Below are 18,530 nucleotides of genomic sequence, written 5' to 3' on the forward strand. Positions count from 1 at the left end.
TGATTAAGGTAAAATAAAACCTTCAGGATGGGTCATAATCCAATCTGACTAGTATCTTTGTAAGAAGAGGAAATTTGGACACAGAGAGACACAAAGACAGAGGAGACAACCTGAGGACACAGCAAGAAGTCAGCCCTGCAAGCCAAAGAGAGAGGCCTCCTTGAAGAAACCAAACCCACCAACACGTTGATCTTGGACTTCCAGCCTCCAGAGCTGTCAGAAAAAAAAAACTCTGTTGTTTAAGCCATCTAGTCCATGGAATTTTGTTATGGTAGCCCTAGCAAACTAATATAGTGTGATAATGATATTGTGGTTATGTAGGAAAAATTTTTTAGAGATTTCTACTAAAGTTCTTAAGTCTGAAATGTCATAATGTCTAATTTTTAAACCCTTAAAAAATAAATGAAGACAATGTGGCAAAATGTTGTTACATTTAGGTGATAATAATATGGGTATAGTTATCTTTCTACTTCTTTGTAAATTCAAACTGCATAGGAAAAAGTCAAAGCGGAAAGAAAGGAATCTCTCAAGTGCAGCTGAGAGAGAAAGGCCACGAGGCAGAGGGAGACCAGGAGGAAGAGCCCTTACGAGGAGATGCCTGTGTTGGGGTTGAATTCAAGACTTCTGTCTTTTAACACATCTGAACATGATATAGGGGGATTAGAATTAAATTGCACATTTCATCAGAAGAATTGCCAATGGTAAGGCTGTGTGAAGAGAACAATTAAAAATGAATTTGGTTTGGCTGTAAAACATTACTAATTTCAGTAGCTTACATGAACTACTAAACATTGAAGTATAAATACTGTTCAGCGTAATAATAATTATGCATACAACTTAAAAATACAGTTGGAAATGTGTAATTAATTCAAAATGTCATAATAATTAAAGGAGCTTTTCTGTATTAAGCCAAATTCCTTATATTGGATAGGCAGTTACTAGTCTGAGCTAAGGCAGTGTGATTCTCTGTCACAACAAATTTAACAGCCCTAACACATTTCTTCCTGTCAATCAATCAACAAACATTGAGAACTTCCTTTGGAAAACTGTTATGCTAGGCATTATGGTTGATACAAAGAAGAAAACCTTACTTGTGGAGTTTGCAATCAAGGTAGAACTTTTATACCCAAACAAAAATTATGTAAAATATAAGGAAATCTATAAGAATGAATAACGGATACAGACAAGAGAAGGTGGATCTTATAGGATAGTCATTTGTATCCAGTAAAAGGAGAAAGAGGTGGTTGTGTGGCTGAAGCAAGGATGTCCAATCTCAGAGCAAAGAGATACATCTAAATATTCATATAAAAGCCAATGCAGAGGTAGTAATAGCTGTTGGCATGCAGCTAATCCCTGTGCAGAGTTGTGATGGCAGAATTAATCCACATACCCAGACTCGTGTTCCTCCCAGGCAGCACCTCAGAAACATGATGGGACATTTGGACATGCTTAAACTGTTTGAAAACATATAATTATGGAAAAAAATATGGACGTAGATGATATCATGGCTCAAGGAAAGGTATGATAAAAGAGGCGGCTGTTGATTGATAAGTCCCTGCCTGGTCCCAAAGGGGTTGGTGTGCATAGCCTGCTCCATCAGGCAGGCAGAGACAAGGGGTAAGCACAAAGGTTTGACTCCTATAAAAGTGGTTAGGGTGACCATGACTTTCATGGGGCTGGAGGGGGAGGAGAAATGTCAGACTCTGGCCCCACAATCATCCTGTCTGAGAAAAGGGATACATTCTCTTTGCCGTACAGAGTTGAAGCTACCCTTCTGGTCTCAAAAAGGGGCTTTGATAAATTAAAAGGCAGATAGTTAATTAGAAAATGCTGAATTAGAAAACCAGGTCCCTAGAAGAAAGCAAATTAATGGAAAAATAGACCTTAATCGAGAAGTTTGGGGCACAAAAATCCAGTGCTGAAGCTGGCTTGTCCTGGCTCGTGAGAGATGGTCATTCACAACTCTTCCCAAACTCCAAGTTCGGCAACATCATGTTAGTAACTTGAAACTAGCCATGGTGGGGGTATTTACAACACCAACATTGACTAATGTTTCAAACCAGGGATTTTTCTTGGCAATCTGGTTGTTAAAAATTTACTGTCACGCCACTGCAAAAATCTAACCTGGACTCCTAGTTAGAGGGCCCCTGTGCCTTGGTGCTGCCTGTGTAGTAGGTCTAGAAACCTGCAGTGGAAACATGACCCCACAATGTCTCAACTCCTTCAAAGGTGATGTCTCCAAAGTAATTTGCACAAGATGAGTCATTGGGGTGCATCAAGATGGTTTCTCATCTTTTATCTAACTAGTTTTTACCTAACCTCTAATTTTTTCTATTCTTAGTTTTTGTTTTATAATATATGAAATATATTACTACAGCCGTATGTGTATATACTTTATATAAATATACATATTTGAGAGATCTCTGCTTAATTTTTTTTAACTTACGGTATGTGAAATAAAAAGAAGACAGATCATTGTTTTAAGTAAGAGAAGAGAGAATTCGTTGGGGGAAGATTCAGGAGGGGTGTGTGTGTGTGTGTGTGTGTGTGTGTGTGTGTGTGTGTTGGGGGCAGTGATGGGCTGGGGTGTACCTTTAATCTCTCTGGCATCAGTGGAAGTCTCCAGGCCTGACAGAGGATCCAGCCAGTTCTGGGAGCCAGATGGCCACCTGGGATTTGCCCACTTGTGGGGGAGAGTACAGGGTGACAGAAGCAGTGACAGCAAGCCTTGGAAATCCTCACTACCAGTCCCTGTGTCAAAGCAAATCTACCCGGCCTATACAAAGGGGAGCTGGGGTTTAGGTCTCTCCAAAACCCGAAACCCATACTCTTTAACTGCAGCAGCATCTGCCTACCTAGCTCTCTTCTCTCCCCATATACAAACCCCAAATCTAATGGTATTGTGTCTGTAAGAGTTCTTGAACTTTTAGAGTCAAATGAAAGTAAAAACTTGTAGTTAACATGAGTATTTCCTAATGTGAATTCAGCATTTACTAGGTGCCAGGCACAGTTCCAAGTACTTTGTAAAGTATGTACTATGACTATTCCCATTTTGCAGATGAGAAAACAGGTTTGGAGAGGTTAGGCAACTTGTCCAAGGTAACATGCTAATGAGAAGTCAAATTTGGGTTTGAACTCACCTGGACTGACCCCAGAACCCATGTTCACAGTGTCTCGTGTTCTACTGCCTGCCTCTACTATTCGATGTCTTCAGGGTATCTGGTACTGAGGTAGGCTCTGCCTGAAGCACAAAACCCAGAGAAGTGTGTCCCTGTCCTCAAGATGCTTCCAAAAAGCTTACAGGCTCCTTTAGAAAGCAAGACTAATGTCAATGAAGTAATTAGAAAACCTTAGCAGACAGCCTGTAATTAGCTGTAAATGTAGTATCCCCCACGGCTAAGAAAAGCGCTTCCTGGTGAAGGCCATGAGACCTAACCCCTGCCTCCAGAGCTATAATCACTCTTCTAAAAAATCAGAATCTAGGTCAGCCAGGCCCTCGCCTGCACTGTGGTACTGTAATTCTCTCTCCCAAGGAATCCCACCTGACCAAATGGGATATCCATAAAATAGCTATTAAAAAATACATCGTATGTATAGTTTTTCCCATTTTTCTCAAACTAATGAGAAAATGTTTTTGAACCTCTCTTTAAAAGTTTCTGGTTTTCACAGTCCACAAAAGTCATAATGTGGGCTTTGGCCTTTTGCCCCATCTTCTCTGCTGGATGGTAATGGAAACTGGATCCCTAGAGCAAGAGGAACATTAGAAGTCCAAGCTTATTCCCATTCCTATCTCTGTGGAACAAACCACCCAAAAACCTAATGACTTAAAACAGCAACCATTTTATCATCTTTCACAATTCCTGTAGATGACAAACTCTTAGCTGGATAAGTATATTTGTTTGCTAAGGCTGCATAACAAAGTACTACAGGTTACAAAGTAAAGTAACATAAACAACAGAAATATATATATTTTTTAAAGTTCTGGAAGCTAGAAGTCCAAGGCCAAGGTGTCGACAGGGTCGACATGACATGAATCCTTCAGTTTATTTCTAGTGGTCCAAACACTCCTACTTTGACATTATGGATCCTTTCTTACTAACTTGGCTGTTGGAAGCCATTCTCAACACCTTGCTTTTTCATCAGAACCACTGCCAACATCCAATTACCAAGCCTTTAAATTTCCAGAATCTTTCCCCTCCTCCACGTGTCCAATGTCCCTGCCCTGATGGAAGATTTCACCAGCTCTCACTTGGAATAGTGATTACCTCCCATTAGCCCTTGGAGTGATCCACCTAAAAATCAAATCTAAGCTTGTTGTTATTCCCTCCAGTCCTGTCTGTAGTTCCCCTAAATCTACAAAACAGAGTCCAGAGATTCTTAACAAAGGTGCTCCATTAGCAGTCACGGTCCTCCACACATGCAGGCCCTGCCTGTCTTCAGTCTCATCTCTCTTCATTCACTCTTGCACGTCATATATCTGTCACCACAAATTGGTCATTGTTTTCCTTTGGTATTTGGCTGAAGTAAGCCAGGTATCATCAAAAATGTTCTATTAGGATGCTCCATTCCTGGTACTTTGGCTAGAAAGAGAAGAATTTTCTTGTGGCTTCTTTTGTCTTTGCCTGTTGGCAATGCCCAGTTGCAGGCTCCTCCCACACCCTGCAGTTTGGGATAGATTGGAGACAAAAAGGAAACCTGGAAAACTCACCACTATGCTGTTTCTCAAGTCCTGAGGTTCTGAGGCAGTTCACATTTTTTTCTCCCACTTTTCAGAGTCTTCTTGCATTTATTGTGTTACGTCCAGGATTTTTTAGTTGTAAGAGGGAGGACTAGTGAGAAATGGGGCTGTTTGATCTTGGCCAAAATTGGAGTCCATCAATGAAGCATTAATGAATGAGGGGACCAGGATTTTGAAGGCTGTATACGTCTCTATTATGGAGAATGCTAAAACGGGGGGGTTTCTCAGGGGACCCCTGCTCAGGGCTTCTGGGATGACCTCTGGATGTCAGAGTGGTGAAGAGTTATTCCCTATCAGCTCCTACACAGGAGTTTCAAACTTTGAGACACAATACAAACCTATAAAATTGAGCACAGGTTGAAGTGTCTGTGGAGAGGTGGGTTGGGATCAGTCAGATTGTCTTATATAAGGCTACTTCCAGAGAGCAGCACCGCAGTAATCAAAATAGCACTAGATGTCCTCTAGATGAGCTCTATTTACTCCCCTTGTGAAAAGGGGGTCAAAAACATCTTCAGAGTGAAGTTGAGGTCCTCAAATAATAATAGCCACACCTGTCTAGCCACTAATACAAGAGTCTTCAAATTGATAAATTTGGACAACCCTATGGAACAGCTCTTAATTGGACAAGAAAACAGAAGCTATGGGACCAGGCTAGGACAGCCCAGGGTGCGAAGGCATGGTTTGGGAGATTACCTGCTCAGACTTGAGTATGGACTGTCTCTGTGATCCCTCCTTCGACATCTGAGCCCATGTCCTATGGCTGTGGAGGCTTGCTGGGAAGGATGGGAAGGGGAGGAGCTAGTTGATGAGCACTTAGAGATGGCATGATCACCATATCCAGATAATCAAAGGCTGCTAAGACTCCACCTGACTTTTTAGCAAAGAACCTAAGAGTTTTGAAGTGGAGAATCCTCAGATATATTGAATTAAAATGGAGCGCAGTGGTCCATCTGAGATTTGTCCTTTAAATCTCAAATTAGAGTTATAAATATAATCATGGTTCTGTGAATTCACAAATTCTGTTTCTGACAACATGTTCCCTTTAATATTCCTCATCTACTCTGAGATGTATTCATTTATCACACATATACCTATATGATCTCTATTCTATAGTCTTACTTCAGACTGAGAGAGCCTAAATGTGGTGAGAGAAAAATTCATAGATCTGAAGAGTCTCGTCTAATCCTACATTTTCCAGGGAAAGAAACTGAATGGCAAAGTGAATTTCTTAAGGTTATTCAATTGGTCAGTGCCATCTTAAGCCCAGGCTCTTCCCTTTGAATTATCAGCCCTTCTAGACCAAGAAACATGGAACTTTCTCCTGTTTCTTATTCCTGCACCTTTTTAGTGGGATATTACAGCATGAGATGTTGACATTTCCTAACAACGTTTGAAGAATTTTCTGTGAGTCTAGAAATGGGAAACATACTAATGAAAAAAAGTGTATCCATGTGTGTGTGTGTGTGTGTGTGTGTGTGTGTGTATGAGTGTGTGTGTGTGTGTATGAATAATTGAGGAGTCAAGCAACTTGTCAGCAAATGGTAGACAAGTAGAACAGACAAAAAGCACATGGGAAACCTCCAGTCATAAAGAATATTTTCTGAGCAAAACAGAAACTCATTCTTCCCTACAGCAACCACCATGGGGAGGGAACTTCATAATCCACCTGGGCATCCAAGAGGCAGATGTTGAGCTTATCTGCAGAGGCTCCAGGGCCCTGGGGTAACTGACACAAGCAGAAAAGGGGGAGGAGTTAGTCCTAAGGCTGTAGCTGGAGTAACAACTTGCTTTTGCATTAGAAGTGAATTCCTCCCTCACCAGGCAGAAACAGAGCTATCGCGCACAAAGGGAAGAGAGTTGGTTCCCCAAACCTATAACTAGTGGATGAGCTTTACTGGGCTTTGTGTTTTGGTTGTTGTTTGTTAGACTCAATGTTGTTTGGAGCCATAAGCACTGGTGAAAGAATTTTATGTGGGCAGGTCATTCCCAACTTTGGCCACACTTCTCTCAGTTGGTCAAAGGTTATAAAATACCTTTTTCTGTGAGTTATAAAAGGAATCAAATTAGACAAAACATGGATTTGCTCACTGACCACATGCAAGGCACAGTGTCTCTCACTCTGGGAAATATAAAGATGAATTCAACGGGGATTCTGCTTTTGAGAGCTACAGCTGGAGGAGGGAATCAGGCTGCACACACAATTAGTTTTATCACCGGGAAGAAAGTGACAAGTGATGATGAGAGATGAAGGACAAAGGACCAGGAAAACACAAAGGAGACTTTACTTCTAACATGGAAGATAATCAAGGAGGAGAATCTGTGTTTTCAGAGGAAAAGACATTTTAGTTGGACCTGAGACACTAAGTTCCAGCAGGGGCAAGGCGTAGGGAGAGTTGAAGGAAGGAAGGCACCTCGGATCTGGAAACAATGAGTGCTTCAAGAGGCCTGTGCCACAGGAGTGAAAAGGAAACTGAGCTAGTACATTTCTAGAATGTAGCTATTCACCAGAAGGGAGATTTAGCTGTTGTTTTCTTTGTTTGTTTCCATTTGCTTTAAATAAGTCTTAAATTCCCATTCTGCTTCCCTCCCTCAATAGCATGGGAGAGGAGAGGGGACGATCAAAGACCAGCAGTGCTTAAAGCTGTCCTCACACACCTCTAAAAGCATTTCAAGACCTTTCCTTTTATAGGATTTGACTTTCTTTGTTATGAAGGCAAAAAATGTGCCAGCATTGAAATATCTCACCCATGTCAGTCTCTTTAACACATTAACTGCCATATGAGTTGTATCTAACTCTTGCTAGTTTTGAGCCCAGGTCTTCATGAAGCATGTGTAACTCACACATCTCTTTACCTTGGGGGCCACCAGAACTGTTTTTCAAGTTGCATATAACTCATGCACAGAAAATAATAAAAATTTTTTCATTAAATTAGAAAGGATCATTTTGTTTTTGAAGTTTTTATATGCTGTGAGGGAAGAGCTCTCTGACCTGAACATTTTTATAGAATGAATTGCAGGAAGACTAAGCCTATGAACACAGACAAGCCCATGAGGGACCTAGTTCCAGATGAGAAAGAAGTCCCTGCAATGTTTGGGGACTTCCCGGCTGGAAATGACCTACTCCAGGTCTTAATGACAGAACTGGAATCCTTTGCAGCTGTATCTGGATTCAGGGACCACACTCTGAGACTAAGTAATTGGAATATTCTGTTTCTGGCAAGAGAACAAGTTGAGAAGACAAAACATACACTTTTATAGAACAGGTGGAATACAGAGCTCACCGGTCAAAGTTGACCATATGGAAATGCCTCCTAAAAGAATGGAGACCACAGAGTAGAGGTGAGGAACAGCTGTGGTTCTGAGGAATTCAATATTCCGTGTGGTCCTGTGGAACTCACTCTTCATAGCAGACAAGGTGGTACCTCTGCAGACCCTGACTGGAGAAATAGCTCCTTTATAAGAATGGATTTAGACTCTTCAAGGACAGAACGTCCTTCCTTTCCCTCGGGATCTTATGGAAGAAAATCCCCACAGGGCTTGTGGAAAGGCAGCCTGGATTACACTGTGGATGTCCTATACTAGTGTTATTTAATACTGAACAACCTAGACTTTGAAAAGTTAAAAATAAAAGGAGTAATAGATGCATATCAATATTACACATTGTGAATAAGTATGTATGTTTTCCTACGTACATATACAAATACAAAGACTGGCAAGACTGTAAAGCATTCAAGAAATGATAAACATTAAGTTCACTTGTAGGGGTAAATAAGCTAGTAACTTCCAGAGGTGGCATGTGATTGATTACATCAAGAAGGAATACACAAGAGGCTTTCATTGCATCTGAAGGATTTTCTTTATTAAGCTGCCTTCTAAGTATATGGATGGTTATCATATTATTGTCTGTATGCCTGAAATGAAATGCTCTTTTGAACATTTGAATACTAGTCTTAAAAAAAAACAGCTTTCTTGAGGTATAGTTCACATACATAAAATTTACCCATTTAAATTATACAATTCAGTGCTTTTTATTATAGTCACAAAGTTACATTTTCCTCATCCAAAAAGAAAAGCACACCCATTAGAAGTCAATTCATATCCCTGCCTCCTACCCCCAGCCCTACTGTCTATGTCTGTAGATTTACCTATTCTGTACAATTCATATAAATAGAATCATACAATATGTGTCCTTTTGTGAGCAGCTTTTTTCACATAACATGTTTTCAAAGTTCATCCATGTTGTAGCAAGTTTCAGTACTTCATTCTTTGCCTGAGTAATATTCCATTGTATGGATATACCACATTTTGTTTATCCATTTTGGGGGGTTGCTTCCACTTTTTTTGCTATTATGAACCATGCTACTATGAACATTTGTATACAAAGTTTTGTGTCAACATGTTTTCATTTCTCTTGGGAGTCAAATCCTACTCCCTCTGGGAGTAAAATTTCTGGGTTCTAATCTATAATAACTCTATGTTTAAATTGTTGAGAAACTGCTAGACTGTCTTCCAAAGTGGATGCATCACTTCACATCCCCACCAGCAACATATGAACTCTTTCTCTAGTATTAGACCAAGCTGTGAGTTTAATAAGACTATGAGATTCCCAATTTCTCCACCAATCCTCACCAATGTTCCTTATTGTCTTTTTTATTTTAGTCATCCAGGTAGGTGTGAAGTATTATCTTATTGTGGTTTTGATTTATAGTTCCCTAATGACTAATGAGTTGAGCATCTTTTAATGTGCTTACTGGCCATTCGTATGTATTTTTTGGAGAAACATCCATTCAAATCCTTGGCCCATACTTAATTGGGGTTTTTGTCTTTTGATTGTTGAATTGTGAAAATAATTTACATATTCTAGAAGCAAATCCCTTATCAAATATATAATTTGCAATATTTTCTACTGTTCTGTGGGTTGTCCTTTCACTTTATCAATGAATGGTATCTTTTGAAGCACAAAAGTTTCTTATTTTGGTGAAGCCCAGTTCATCTATTTCTCTTTTGTTGTTCATGTTTTGATGTCACATCTAGGAAGCCCTTACCTAAGTCGAGATCACAAATGTTAACTTCTATGCTTTCTGCTAAGAGTTTCATACTTTTAGCTCTTACATTTAGGTCTATGATCCATTTTGAGTTAGTTTTTGTGTATAGTGTGAGCTAAGTATTCAAGACCTTTCTTTTGCTTATGAATCCAGTTATTCCATCCCCATTTGTTGAAAACACTATTCTTTCCCCAGCATAATCATTCTTTTTTCTTTTTAATTTTTTGTTTATTTATTTATTTATTTATTTGAGACAGAGTCTCACTCTATTGCCCTGGCTAGCGTGCCATGGCGTCAGCTTAGCTCACAGCAACCTCAAACTCCTGGGCTTAAGTGATCCTACTGCCTCAGCCTCCCGAGTAGCTGGGACTACAGGCATGCACCACCATGCCTGGCTAAATTTTTCGTATATATTTTTTAGTTGTCCAGATAATTTCTTTGTATTTTTTTAGTAGAGACGGGGTCTCGCTCTTGCTCAGGCTGGTCTCGAACTCCTGAGCTCAAACAATCCACCCATCCTCGGCCTTCCAGAGTGCTAGGAATACAGGCATGAGCCACCGCACCCGGTCAGCATAATCACTCTTTTCAACAAAAGGAGCTTCCTCTTTTTTCTGAAACTTTTTTTATAAGAGCATAGTCATATTGGATTAGGGCCTGCCCTAAAGATCTCATCTTAACTAAATCATCTGCAGACTCTATTTCCAAATAAAGTCACATTCTCAGGTACTGGGAGTTAGGACTTCAAGATCTTTTGGGGAGAACAATACAGCCCATAACAGCAAGTACGTATATCTTGTAGAAATGTGGCACTGTTGTGTTTTGAAAGGATGTACCATTGCAGTCATAGGGTAAGGCCACAATAGTGTGAATGGGGATGGAGTTTCCCATAAAGGAAGAAGATACTACACTGATGGGTCATCTTTAAACGTAAAAGAAGGAAACAGAAAATAGAGAAGATGGGCCTGAATTTAGGATTAAAAATGAAATTCCTTCCTCTCTCTGATCCTTGACTGGAGCCTAGACATTGGAATTGAGGCACATGTGAGGTGTTTTTGGGTGGGGAGAAAACCTGGCCTCTTCCTTAAGGGTAGAGGGGTGGATGGCCTGTGAGCAGAAGGCAGTCCTGTGGCAGCCAGGAGAATTGGCTGGGGACCAGTGCTCCAAGAGCAGCCATATCTAGTGCCAGTTGTAAGTTATTCTCTGTGTGGAAGTCCCTCTGCAATCCCTAGCCTTAAGCAAAGTCTTATTAAACTCACAGCTTGGTCTAATATAGGAGAAGTTCATGCTTGGACTACAGTGCTAAACGCAGGCAGAGGAATGGTGGTGGGTACTCTGCCCATGGGTGTGTCCAAGAACCAAAAATTGCAGGTGACAGTCAACAATCACATTGGTTAAGTCACCCACAGTAGCCCAGGCTGACACAGGAACCCTTGTGCAAAGCCCCCTGAGAACTCCCAGATAACAGAGTCTGGATATATCTATTGATGTGACCAAATTTGTACCAACTTTCTGCTGAGATATTCAGGTTACTTACAGCCATCTCTACTGACAGCTCAAATAACAGAAATTATTTATCATTTTCGAAGCCGCTATATATCATTAAAACCATATGCTTAAAGAGAAATTCATTAAAGAAAAGGAAAATAGACATTTCCAAGAAACAAAGCTAATCATTTTGTAATTGCCCCCATTATTATGGTTATGTTGCAGGTATTTAGTGGTCAGCCTTTCTTTAACTCTTAAAAATGAATACAATTGAGACCAGGGACCATACTTTGAAAATCACTACTGGAGAGAACTTTGCCATCAAATGTGTAGCATCTTGAGATTGATGGGGACACCTGTCCCCAGCATGACAGTTCAGAACCTATTCAGACCAGCTCATGCAAAGCTACCTAAGTTATTGCTGTCCTCCCTTGCCTCCCATGCTGGGGAGAATCTTGCTGTCTGGAAAACACATCTGAGTACTCTGACTTTTATTGTGACTGACTTGCTCGAAATACTTTGGGTGAGAAAACTCTGTTGGATTTTCCACTTTGGCATGTCTGTCTGGTCTTTTATTTCTCTAACTGACCCTAATATTTATATGTATTATGAAAGTAACCAAGCAGGTGATACCAAAAAAATCCATATTATACACATTCTCAGTTATGAAATATTAGAATTTTTTTAAATCAGGAAAATAAAAAGGGCATCTGAGATTACCCCTTCTCTTCAGTACAGTAGATGGAAGTCCTGGCCAGCACAGAAGACAGAAAAATAAAACAAAATGTACGTATTTGCTGAAAGTCAATCTTCCAGGCCATCTCACTGGGAGAAACTGCAATGTCAGTATCTTTGGGTCTCTCCTCTTGAACTGATTCCATTCTCAGAGAGGAACATTCCAAACAGCAGGTAGGAAGAGCAAAGAGGGGCGGAGGTCCCAGCACTCAGTGTGTCAATGACTATCAATCTTTTTCCCAGGACTCACTATAACCTTCAAATTTGCCTCTCATTCCCTAGTTCCAAAAGCCTCTCTTCACTTTAATAAGCAACTCCATTTTGGGCAGGAGAGAACAGTAGATCAGGTCTTGCTCAAAGATCAAACCACCATCACCATCCTCCACATGATGGCTTCCCCTCCTCACCAGTTCCGGAGCAACGTGGCACGACTGGACCCTTAATTTTTGAGGATTCAGCAACATAAATTGTGATGCATCCCTGCTTCCCCGGGGGGCGGTAGGGGACTAGAACACTCCCCGGGCTGCTGAATAATGTTGTATTCTGTGGAGAAGCCATCCTCTTTCTTGGACTCTCTCCAGGTGTTTGCTGTTATGAATATTCTGGGACATATTTCCGAGTACACATGTGAGGAAGCTTTGTTTTGGAAAGACCTTTGGGAGACGGGGCCAAGCTTTTTCAAAGTGGTTTTACTAATTACAGAATCATCAGACATAAAAGAGATCCTGAATGTCCACGTTTTCTCCACACTCAGCATTTGGACTGATTCTAATACTCACACCCTGCGTACACTTAATTGTGGGTCAGCATTTAAAAAAAGCCATAAATAAGTAGGACGCCCTCTCTCTGCATACCCTACATGACCAAATTCCTTGCATGCATGTTGACACACATGTCTGTGTCCAACGTTGAAGGCTCTGCCTGACACAACCGGCGTGAACTTCCTTCCAGAATAACTGAAGGTTAAACTCCCAGAAATAAAAAAGTGCAACTGAAGCCCCTGGGACTTACGATTCCGCAGCGGCGGGGGCTGCGCGCAGTGCTCTCTGGGGTCTGCAGTCAGAGGCACTCTCTGCGCAGGCGGATGCTAGTGCCACGTGGACCTTTCCTCCTGCTCCACCCCGCGGACGTTGGAGGCGGCGGTATCCCAGGCAGCGGTGTAGGACGTGTCCGTGACCTTCGCCGGGAAGGAGTGGGGGCAGCTGGACCAGCCCCACAGGACCATGTGCTGGGAGGTGACACCAGAGACCTGCAGACTCCTGGTGACCGGGGTGTGTTGATCTGCCAGCTGAAGCACTGGTAAAAGGCAGAGAAGAGAGACCAAAAGATCCTCCGGGTCGGGTGAGTGGGGCATCAGGAAGAGTGGTTGGAAATGCAGGAAGGGCACTTGGGGTCAGTTACCATCTCGCACAATCAGACCCTCCTTAGGAAGATGAGCCCTAAACACAGCATGTTGGGGACAAATGATGATCTGTGCTTAAGGGTTTTACAGGAGCAGGTCTCGGCAGGAGATACACTCCATGAATGTGACTCACAGGGACCCAGTAAAGACACCTTAATCCCTGAAGGGAAGACCCTCTGTAAGTGCAAGGAATGTGGGAAAGGGTTTAACAAGAACTGCCTCCTTATTGGACATCAGCGTGTTCACACTGGAGTGAAGCCTTATGAATGCCAGGAGTGTGGGAAAGCCTTTCTTGAGAAGAGAGACTTCACTCGACACATGAAGATTCACACTGGGGAGGGGCCCTATAAGTGCATGGAGTGTGAGAAGGTCTTCAACCGTAGGTCGCACCTCATGTACCACCACCAGCTTCACACTGGACAGAAGCCCTATGAGTGCAGTGAATGTGGAAAGACCTTCAACTATCACTCTGTTTTTGTCCAGCATCACATGACCCACACTGGAGAAAAACCTTTTGAGTGCAAAGAATGCGAGAAAGGCTTTCACTACAAGTCTTCCTTGACCCGACACAGGAGGATTCACACTGGAGAGAAGCCCTACAAGTGCAGTGAATGCGGGAAGATGTTCACCTACCACTCTGTTTTTTTCCGCCATAGTATGACCCACATTGCAGGAAAGCCTTATGAGTGTAAAGACTGTGGGAAAGGTTTTTCCTACAGCTATTCCCTCACTCGGCACGCAAGGAGTCACACTGGAGAGAAGCCATTTGAGTGCCTCGAATGTAGAAAGGCCTTTGCCTACCATTCTGCTTTTGTCCACCGTAAGATCCACACCAGAGGAAAAAACCTTTGAGTGCAAAAGATGTTGGAAATCCTTTTGTGACAGTTTTTCTTTCCTTTGACACATAGGAGCTTCACACTAAAGAGAAGTGCTCTGAATGCAGAGTGTAGGAAAGCCTTGACCTGCAGCTCTTCCCTCATTCAACATGGAGGCATTCATACCAGAGATAAACTCTGTGAGCTATGTGGGAAGGCCTTTTGCAAATGGGCCCACCTCAGTCGACATCAGAGAACTTAAGCTGGGAAAAGACATTTTGACTAAAACTAGTGAGGAAAACCTTTTGGCCACAGGAAATATCTTCCTCAGCATCTGAGAATTTATCCAGGAGAGAGACCTATTAGTTATTGTGCACTTAAAAGAACCTCCAGTCACAACTTTCTCCATAGATTACATCCTTAAGCCATCTCAGGAGTATTTAAAAAACCAAACCAAAACAGAACAAGTAGGAATGGAGCTGTAGAAGAGAAAAAGAAATTCACGCACAGCTTCTGTCAGACTTCTCTGAAAGCCAAGCCTATAAAATTTTGAATTTGGTTCTTTATTTTGGGGATGTCTGAAGGGTAAAAGGGCCTGGCTTCATTATGTGTTCTTCATGTACGTTCACTCCTAATGACAAGAGACTCGTCCTCTGTAAAGATTTATTGAACGCATTCTTTCCTCTAAAACATTGTTTCTGGTCTTGAGGAATATGTCATTGTGAGAAATGTGAAAGCTTAAGTCATAAAATACTTGAAATTGTATGAAATTAGAACATAAAAATGCTGCCACATAAAAGTATGTCTATGCACGTAAGGATCCAAGTACAAATGGGCACATTTTACTCTATCATTTAAGACTATTTAAGGCTTTAATTTTTTAAAAAAATCTCTTTCTTGATGTGGTTTTGAACACCCAGAATTCTTATTTTTTCCTTGACCTTGATATACTTGTTTGTTTTGATTCATTTTCTCAGGGACATGAGGATGATGGTGTAGCTGTGTTGCTTTCTCAGGGGAGCCTTGATTATTTCCTCTGTGTTTTCTCCGCCTCTTTGGCCTTCTATAGAGGAAGTTCTCCAAGATCATGGATCAGTTTTCTAGTGGTTAAACTAGAGCTAAAACAAACAAAATGAAACACAGTTTACTTAATCTAACAAAAAAGAAATAATTTTAATGAATATAATGTATTAAAATATGAAACAGGGATCCTTTGACATGTTAATTCAGTTTCTAGAAATCTTGAGAAATGTTCTTACAAATATGCAGAGATATGTGTGCAAAGAATAACCGCTGCAGTTTTGCTTTTATATATGAAACACTGAAAACAATCTTAAGTCCATCAGTAGGAAAATAAATTATGGCACATCTGTTCTATGAAGTATTATGGAACAACAAGGTACTTTGGTATGTACTGTTATTAAAATATCTCTAAGATATAGTGTCAGGTAAAAGAACAAGATTAAGGAAGTAAAGCTAGACCTAGAAGGGTAAGCCTAAAACTGTCAACAGTGGCTTTCTACTGGGAATGGGATAAACCAGGGCTTCAGGGAATATTCAGTTTTTGCTTTATATACTTCAGTATTGTTTACATTTTTAAAAATAAAGAGCATGTATTATTTTTGCAATAAATGTTTAAATATTTTAAGAAAGATGGCTTTATTGGGATAAAAGTAACTTCTTATTTCTTAAAAAGCATAAATTTTACAGGATTTTTTAAAGTCCTAGCATTACTGTGCCTTAAAAAAATAACTGAGACCGAGGATCCAGAGCTACTTGGTCACATTTAATAAATGATAAGGTAGTTTAAAAATGATAAGCCAACATATATGTAGAAGAATGAATGTAAATATGAGAGTTCAGCATAATCTACTCTTCAATGAACATTTATTTCCTTTAAATTCCTGGTAACTTATAAATGCCCTTTTGCAAGTGGTTAGATTTGAGGTATCAGGTTTCCATGTCCTTGGAGTTGATCACAAGGAAAGCACCTTGATTTCTGTTAATGTCAATGCATTTTGTGTATGTACACATACACATTTGCTGGCCACAGCAGTTTTTAAAATTTTGCTACTGAATGAATGTGGTCTGGTTATATTGGGTTTATTGTCAGGCTTTGTGATACATGTTAGTCTTCCAAATGAAGAGAAGTTAGATGCTTCTTTTCCCAATGTAATATTCATGCCAAGCAGTCAGACCTATTTTCCAATAAGGGAAAACATGTCTAATATCCACATATCATACCTTAAAATTTGCCTGTGTTCTCCTTCACAAAGCATGTGAACATTTGTTAGCATCATTTCATTCAGGAATCCTATACCATCAGAAATACGTTCTCTGTTTAGAAATGAATAAGAAATTCAATTTTTATACAAGCAAACCTGTAACTCACAAGTAAAACTCTGTTCGGGCATTTTAGCTGTAGTTTATCCAAAAAGAGTTGCCCCACCCAATTGATTTTGCGAGTTTTCTTCTCTTCTTTAGCAAGAGAAGTTGGTGGCTGTGTCTTGATATAAATAGATTCCTCCCATTTGGGGTCAGTTTCTGAAAGTGGACTGTGAGTGAGAAGACCTTATTGGCTTAGGAAGAGAAAATGTCACTGAGCTCTCTTTTCTGCGAGAGTCATTGAGTAGTCTCTCATATAAGTGTAGACTAAGCGGGCTTCATTGCCCTGAGAGAGATGAATGTAAGACCCTTGGCATTTCCAGGTTTTAAAATCCTGCCTCCATGGCCGGGCGCGGTGGCTCACGCCTGTAATCCTAGCACTCTGGGAGGCCGAGGCGGGTGGATCGCTCGAGGTCAGGAGTTCGAGACCAGCCTGAGTGAGACCCCGTCTCTACTAAAAATAGAAAGAAATTATCTGGCCAACTAAAAATATATATAGCAAAAAAAAAATTAGCTGGGCATGGTGGCGCATGCCTGTAGTCCCAGCTACTCGGGAGGCTGAGGCAGTAGGATTGCTTAAGCCCAGGAGTGTGAGGTTGCTGTGAGCTAGGCTGACGCCACGGCACTCACTGTAGCCTGGGCAACAAAGTGAGACTCTGTCTCAAAAAAAAAAAAACCAAACAAACAAAAAAAAATCCTGCCTCCACTTGTTGAAGACAAGTGGCCACCCTGAGACACAGGGACAGTGATTCTTCATCTGAAGGTAAGGGTGGTGGTTGATGTGATCCACTGCTTCCTTGGAGGTTATGATTGTCACTCAAGAAAGTTATAATTTAAGAGACCCCAAGTGGGGTCTCACTGTGATTATGCAATGATCTGCATTTGTCAGGGTGCGCTTATAGTAAACAAATAATCCATGGAATTTGTTAGGGCCAAATTCAACTGCAATATGGATGGCAGGAAAAAGTAGCTGCCCTGGGTGGTATAAACTGACACAATTCCATTTCCTTCTATGTCTGGCGTTAGAAGAAGTCCAACCCACTTTGGCATATGTGTCCGGTGTTGTGAGACAATTCAATCATGAGGCATGGGAACTCTCAGAAGATGAGCTGAGCTTCGTGGTACGGGGGCTTGGGGGACCTATGAGTACTCATGGGCTTAACTGGGAAAATAGGGGGAAAATGTCCACATTTAAATTCCAAGTTTGTGGGGCAATTCATTCCAGTCACAGCTGAAAAGGTATTTTCTTAAAGCTAATAAAACACAGGCATTTGGGAGCTGTAATTCTTTAGATATCACATTTGGCTTATTAAATATTTTTCAGTGAAAGATTTTGAAGGTATATCTCTCCTTTAATTTCCATTGCTGCTGCTGAGAAGTAAGCTATCAGTCTGTCATTCCTTTATAGATAACTTTTCTCTCTGTGTAGGTCCTTTTAGGATCTATTTACCTTTGATATTCTATAATTTCAATATGATGTGTCTAGGTTTGATTTTCTATTAATAATTCATCCTGCTTGGTACTCATAAGGATTTCCAAATCTGAGGATTCCTATATTTCCTCAATTCTGGATAATTTTCATACATTATAACTTTTGATATGCATCTCCCTCATTATTTCTATTATTACTTTCTGTAGATGTACATTGTACCTTCTCCTTTTATCTTCCCTTTCTGTTAACTTCCTTCTGTATTTCCAATTTCTTTGTTCCTCCATGCATTTGGAGTAATTACTTCATATCTATCTTCCAGTTCATTAACTCTCTTTTCACCTGTGTAACTGAAACTTTTAAATGCCAGTGCTTATGTTTTTTATTTCTACAAGTTCTAATTGGTTCTTTAAAAAAAAATCAGCTTGATAATTTCTTATACTTTCAATACTTCTTTTATTTTATATTTTGTATTTAACATTTCTAATATCTGAAG

At 40.6% G+C, this 18,530-nt stretch overlaps 1 protein-coding gene across 1 annotated transcript; it reads left to right on the top strand.

Moving 5' to 3' along the window:
• Positions 1–13,375: 13,375 nt before the first annotated feature.
• ZNF80 (zinc finger protein 80) lies at positions 13,376–14,257 on the top strand. The gene has a single exon (XM_045556995.1). The coding sequence runs from the start codon at positions 13,376–13,378 to the stop codon at positions 14,255–14,257; it is 882 nt and encodes a 293-aa protein (XP_045412951.1).
• The last annotated feature ends 4,273 nt before the right edge of the window (positions 14,258–18,530 follow it).

This window comes from Lemur catta, chromosome 1 (genome assembly GCF_020740605.2).
Source record: "Lemur catta isolate mLemCat1 chromosome 1, mLemCat1.pri, whole genome shotgun sequence".
NCBI classification, from domain to species: domain Eukaryota; kingdom Metazoa; phylum Chordata; class Mammalia; order Primates; family Lemuridae; genus Lemur; species Lemur catta.

Bases quoted from the DNA above. Each gene is read 5' to 3' on its own strand.
- ZNF80 (XM_045556995.1), top strand. From the start codon at position 13,376: ATGCAGGAAGGGCACTTGGGGTCAGTTACCATCTCGCACAATCAGACC.